Source organism: Poecilia reticulata, linkage group LG9 (genome assembly GCF_000633615.1).
Source record: "Poecilia reticulata strain Guanapo linkage group LG9, Guppy_female_1.0+MT, whole genome shotgun sequence".
NCBI classification, from domain to species: Eukaryota; Metazoa; Chordata; class Actinopteri; order Cyprinodontiformes; family Poeciliidae; genus Poecilia; species Poecilia reticulata.
The window spans coordinates 30,664,550-30,671,077 of record NC_024339.1 but is presented as its reverse complement, the minus strand read 5'-3'; the positions used below and the strand labels follow the sequence as shown (position 1 = coordinate 30,671,077).

Genomic DNA, 6,528 nt, shown 5'->3' with positions numbered 1-6,528 from the left:
TAAAAGGTTTTCATAATGGATGTGTTTATTATTGACTATATTTTTCATTCACTAAACACAAAGAAAGCAAAGCAATAATACTTACCCCAGCAGACACTTTGTTCTTATTGATCCTACGATGGTTGAGCAGCAAATGCGGTCGTGCACAAGCTTTAATCCAAGCAAGGCTTTCCGTTTCAGATTTTGAAAATCTGTGAATTTTAGTTCCACAAACACAATCAGGATACCTGACATCACCTGTACAGATACCCCACTGACGGTAGAGAACCATTTTTTTTCGAGTCATGACACAAAAACTTTCTGTCGGTCTGCTAGTCCACAATGTACATTAGCATGAGTTTGTGAGCCGGTAACCCACGTGATAGCTGCGCTGTGACGTAAAATGGGCATTAGCCAATGAAAGGCGGACCTTGTGGTAAGGTCCATGCTGCTGCCTCGCGCTCTGTCCTTCTCTCGCACTTCTCGTTACTTATTAGTGGGTGTCAGGTTACATTGTGTTGCATTCAATGTTGTCGGAAAAAAGATTTCTTGCGCTTAATGTCCGATTTTCCATAACTATTTATTGAATTCATTGTCGCTAGCTGGGGTGGCAACAGGGGTGGCAAGGCTCTCGTTTGGGGTGGCAGCTGCCACCCTAGTAGATCCGCCCCTGCAGGAGTGTTTGGTTCGGTAATTTTTTTACAGTCCCTAAGTGAGCCTTCGTGCGCTTTTGCCGGGAGCGGTGGAGAACAGCTGGCCGACATTATCGTTCATAAATCGGATTAACCTTGAGCTAAACRCCGCTTACTTCGCGGAGCTCGAATATCAAATATCCAACTTGACACTAACTTCACTGCGGTCAAAAAGTTGCTCAACATGTTGCTCAGTGTGGCTCTGTCTTCCTTGTAATGTTTATGTATGTGTTCCTGATTGGTCGGAGCGTTAGTGGTTAACGAACCAGCGCTAACCTCATCATTCAGGTTCAGCCCGGTGAGGAGCTTTCGCGCTTGCCTTGTAATCACGCATCATTCTGGTAATATATTATTGTATTATTTTTAGTATTATTTTTCCGGTTACAGGATGCAGCAAAACATATCAAATGCTTTGTCTACTTAGTTTGTCTGAAGTAATACTGGAATACCATGACACTGAATTAAAACAATACTCTCTCCTTGGTGAAATATTTTTCACATTTCCTCTGAAGTGTACCTATTGTTTTATTGTGCTAATTTTCATTGGCATGTTGTTTGTAAACTTTGAATATATTGACAAATTTGTACAATTCGGTAATAGTATGCTGGTAATATACTCTTGAAAAATGTGGATATATTGAATACACAATGTAAATAMATTTTCAGCTGTAGAGTATGTTGTAATTGATCCTTCTGTGTTCTGGTAGTCTAATATGTTTGCAGTACTATAGTGTGTATGAAGCATATTACTTACAAAGTGGCAAAGAAAAAAGAGATATTGATAAGTAACTGAGAAGTGTACTTCATTAGCAATTACAGTAAACCAAAAGTGTAATTGAAGTACACTGTGATCACACTACTAATATATAAAATATGTAATGCTTATATACYTAAAATACATTCTAAATATTTTTTAAATGTAATTCAATCACAAAAATAGTACACTTACGACATACTAATCAAGCATGTTTATATTACATAAAAAGCAATATACTTAAAGTATACTAAGTGTAACTTAAGTTGTTTCAAAAAAGTACACTTGGTACACTTTAAAATGTGCTTTTATACAATTTAAATACTATTAAAATACACTAAGCGCAAAATTAGTTTCTCCAAAATAACATACTTCAAGTTAACTAAATGTGTTAGAAAAATAAAATTTGATTGACTAATCCTAAGCGAACTTGGATTAATCAATTTGATGCTTAAAATTTGATGTACTTAGTATAATTATTTTTCACCTTGGCTGTCCTAAAGTTAGACAGAGTGTCTGCCTCATGGACTAAAACTGGGAGCTGGTTCCTGATACTGTAACGTAAAGATCTACCTTCTATCCTACTTTTAGAAACTAGGAACCACCAACTTAGTAAAGTGTTTTATTATAATCTATGTAACGATCAAATAAGATGTAACTTTCAAGTAGCATGACAATAGAAATGTACTTACTACTGTGTTATTTTACCAAATTTAAACATATAAGGTATTTCCTAAACTGTAATTACTTCATAAGTAATTCTGTTGCGCTTTCATTAATAAAAAATATGGAACTTGTAAGATAAATGATTGAAACTAACCCAGTGCTGTTTTCTGGATCCCTGTAGCATGTTCAGGAATGGGGTTGCCTTCATGAAATGTAGCAATGATTTCCAAAAAGAATTATGAACGAGAAAAGCAGATTAGGAATGACCCTAAGCAGCATCAGCAACTTAGCTTGCTAATACATCTGGCTGGCTCAGTTTGTAATACTGAGGACATTGGTGTCACTATTTCTCTCTTTTTAGTCTCTTGTGTGTTTTGGCACCTATTAAACAGTTAGTGCAGTGATTTTGTTAAACAAACCTCACATTGTCACTAAAATAAGGAAGATAGAGCACATAACACCAGTTTGGCTCCCTGAAGCTCAGAGAATAGATTTTAAAATACTGTTAGTTTATAAATCACTGAACAGTTTAGCACCACAATACATTAAAGATCTGCTGTTGTATCAACCATCTAGACCCCTCAGATCTTCTGGTTCTGGTTCTGCTCTGCATCCCCAAAACCAGAACCAAACGAGGAGAAGCGGCATTCAGCTTCTATGCACCACGAATTTGAAACAAACTCCCAGAAAACTGAAAAACAGCTGAAACACTGACTTCCTTTAAATCTCAACTAAAAACCCACCTAGTTAGAGTTGTATTTGAAACGTAGTCAATTATAAATTTAATGATAGCACTTAACTTAATGTATGAAGCTGAAGTTGGTTTCCAATTCTAGCTTCCGATTCAGGAAATGGCTAAAGGGCGATTCCACCCAACTTTTCACTACTTCCCGCATCTTTAATCGACTAGTTTAAAAACTACCACACCTAGACTCTTCAAACCTGGACTGGATTATTCTGCTCTAATACCAGAATATTTAAAACCATGTTTGTGATTTGTGAAACCTTTTTCTGGTTTGTGAAACTTCAAAAAAGGGTGATTTCACTATTTTTTTTATCTTTGTCACACAAGATCTACTCTAATTCCAAAGCTAAGCTAAATTATTCTCAACTAATAGCAGAATATTTTTATCCATGTTTGGGATTTGTGAAATATTTATCTAATTTGTGAAACTTCACAAAATTTTAGATTACTATTCGCGCTAGTTCCATGCAGTTTTTTCAAATTAAAATTCAATTCTAATTTACAACCATTTTATTAATCCCAATGGGAAATTAAATGTTGGTGTAACTCATTAATTCTTCAAAGAGTTATTGTAGATCAGGGGTCTCAAACTCAATTTACCCCGGGGCCGCTGGAGGCAGAGTCTGGGTGAGGCTGGATCCCACAAAAAATATTTTAAAAATATCCTCAAATGTCATCAACATTTAATTATTTCTCCAATACATGAACTGCAGGCTTTGGCTTTGACAAAGACATGATGATGGAGTGACAAAATTTAGTTTATTCCACTTGGTGTCGCTCTTGTTCTATGTTTCATAAAAGTCTTCTAGCCAGCTAGCAACGTATGGAGAACGTCTTGCCGCGTGACATCATTGCTGCAACAGTGTGGCGGATGACGAGCAGCCCGGTAGCAGTCGCCTTTCTCTACATTTGATCGTGGCATTTGTTAATGGTAGAAATGGCGACTGCAGGAAAACTGGTACCGGATTGTTCCATCATCTGCCACACTATTGTTACAAGCGTAGTGTGCATGAATTCCTTCAGAGGTCCGCTCACCCTGTGGGCCGCACTAATATTATACTTTCATATCACGGTGGGGGCCATGAGACATCATCCTGCGGGCCACAATTGGCCCACGGGCCGCGAGAATGAGACCTCTGTTGCAGATGATGATGGTTGTTGGAAGGAAAGATCTTCTGCAGCGGTCTGTTAAGTTTCACAAATCAGGAAAAGGTTCGACAAATCACACGCATGGTTTTAAATGTTCTTCTATAAAATAATCTGGTCCAGGTTTGAAGTGTCTAGGTGTTGTAGTTTTGGAAATAGAAAAGTTCTAGTGTGACCAAGATCCAAAAAAGAGTCTGAAATTGCCCTTTATTGAAGTTTCACAAATCAGAAGAACATTTCACAAATTCCGAAAATAGTTCTAAATATTCTGCTATTGGTTTAAAATAATCCAATCCGGGTTTGTAGTGTCTTGGTGTTGTAGTTTTGGAATTAGAGAAGATCGTGTGTGACTGAGACCCAAAAACGGGTAAAAAAAAAAAAAAAAATCCTTTGTTGAAATTTCACAAATCAGAAAGAGGTTTCACAAATTCAAAACATGGTTATAAATATTCTGCTATTAGAGCAGAATAATCTAGTCCAGGTTTGGTTTTGTAATTTTTAGTCAATTAAAGATGTGGAAGGTAGTGAAAAGTTGGGTGGAATCGTTGTTTAGCCATTTCCCGAATCGGAAGCTAGAATTGGAAACCAACTTCAGCTTTGTACTTAACGTAATGTTTTGATTGTTGATTCTATGTTGCATGACTTTGTGTTTTTGTGTTATGATGTAAAGCACTTTGAAATGCCTTGCTGCTGAAATGTGCTATACAAATACAATTTGATTGATTGATTGATTGATTGATTATGTTACTGAGTGGGAACCAGCTGCCTGAACCTAAAGAGCTGAAACAGGAACAGATGGAAAATTTTAAATGGTCGTAGTTCCATAGAAATGTCTAAATAATTAGAATAAAAAGAATGTGTGTATGTATGCGTGTAGGTATGCGTGTATGTGTGTGTGTATGTATGTACATGTGTATATATGTGTGTGTGTATGTACTTGATTGATTCAGTCTACCTTGATGCCAAGTGACCTGCAGTGTTAAAGCAAACCTTATCTGATCTCATTTGCTCTAGGGTGCCACCTGCAGGAGCACACTACCTGGCGGCAGACTTCAGCTCAGCTCTAACATTAGTTGACACAGAACTGGCAGAAGAAGCTGACCAGGTCTGGGTTATAGGAGGAAGCGCTCTATACAAGGTCATTATTTTTTTTTTTCTGCTTTTCTTAAATCCCACCCCAAGGTGGAACATTTGACCTGAGTAAACTACACATTTTTGCTTACTTTAATTGCCCTTCTGCTCACTGCTTCAGTTAATAAGTTTTTTATGAAGCAGTATCACATGAGCTGCAGCTGCCTACAACTCTCACTTTTTGTTTTGTTTTGGCTGCACAGGAGTTGATGGAAAGCCCGGGAACCACGAGGCTGTTTGTCACACAAATCCTGCAGCAGTTTGACTGTGACACATTCCTTCCTAAAATCTTTCCAGACAAATATCAACTGCTGCCAGAGTAAGGGCATAATAATCTCTGGTAAAACGTATTTAGGTGTGAAACGTCCCTTTAAATAATGCAGAGTTAAAGGTTAATTAAAGGTTATGGATTGTTTTCGGCTGATTTGTAGTTGGAATGGAGTCGAATGTCTAATGCACAATGTGTGTAATCCTGTGTGGAGCTGAGTGTGAACTAGGCAGAGGTTATAATTATGGGTGCAACAGAGTGAAATGAGACCAGAGGCTGTTAGCAGGGCAGACCCAAGCCTCCGTGTGGTTCTAAACAAAATCTGTTTTTGAGGCCCACTAATTCGGCTAATAATGTGGACTGCTGTAATCAACATTCAGACAATTGGATTATTCACGCACCTGCTATAAACATGCTGTTTTGAAGTAAAAAAAAGCTCAAATATACCAGACCAACCACGAGAATCAACCCATTTAAGGTTAAAACTCAGTTTCACACAAATGCAAACATTCTACCATAAATGTTTGGCTGTTGAACTGGACTGTTGAAGGTTGCTATGATGCAAATTTTATATTAGCAGCTCCACAAATCTTTTTGGTAAACATTACATTAGCAAATGACATGAAAACATACCTTCATCTTGGTTTTTTTTTCAGTTCTTCCTCTTTCCTTGTTCTGCCCTTGTTTTGCTAACTTAGGTTTGGATGTGCACTGCACATTGCCTGGCAGCTCATAAGCGTGACCTACCACTGCCACCGGGGGGCCTCCCAAGAACAACTTCTGTTCTCTTTTTGCATATATAATGAAGGGTTTCTACATGGTCAAATATACATTACTGTTAAAAAAATCACAACTTTATCATAAAAGTGTGTTTTTGTTAACATAATCATATAGAAATCATTACAAAAAAAAAAATCAATTCCACTTAGGGGCCCCCCCGGGTCCCTTAGCAGCCACTTGGTTTCCTTAAGCATGGGGCAGATAATATTGATGAAAGTGCCAAGGGTTTTTGTCCCAATTTGTAAAACTGGTCCAATATTAATAATCAATATTTATTTCCATCCTGTTCTCATTTGTGTCTGGAGAGGAAGTGGAAGGGGTCGGCCATGTGGTATTTGTTTAGTCATGTGCAGGGAATCATGGGCCC

The 6,528-nt window shown here is 37.6% G+C and overlaps 1 protein-coding gene across 2 annotated transcripts in view; it reads left to right on the top strand.

Moving 5' to 3' along the window:
- dhfr (dihydrofolate reductase) overlaps positions 1-6,528 on the top strand; it is a 36,491-nt gene that overhangs the window by 25,647 nt on the left and 4,316 nt on the right. The window contains exons 4-6 of one of the 2 annotated variants that reach the window (XM_008419290.2): positions 4,997-5,120; positions 5,317-5,432; positions 6,080-6,522. In XM_008419290.2, coding sequence (XP_008417512.1) covers positions 4,997-5,120; positions 5,317-5,432; positions 6,080-6,245 — 406 coding nt within the window. In that variant the 3' untranslated portion in view covers positions 6,246-6,522. Of the gene's footprint in view, positions 1-4,996; positions 5,121-5,316; positions 5,433-6,079; positions 6,523-6,528 lie in introns of those variants that run through there. The other variant, XM_008419291.2, reaches the window with a different exon arrangement.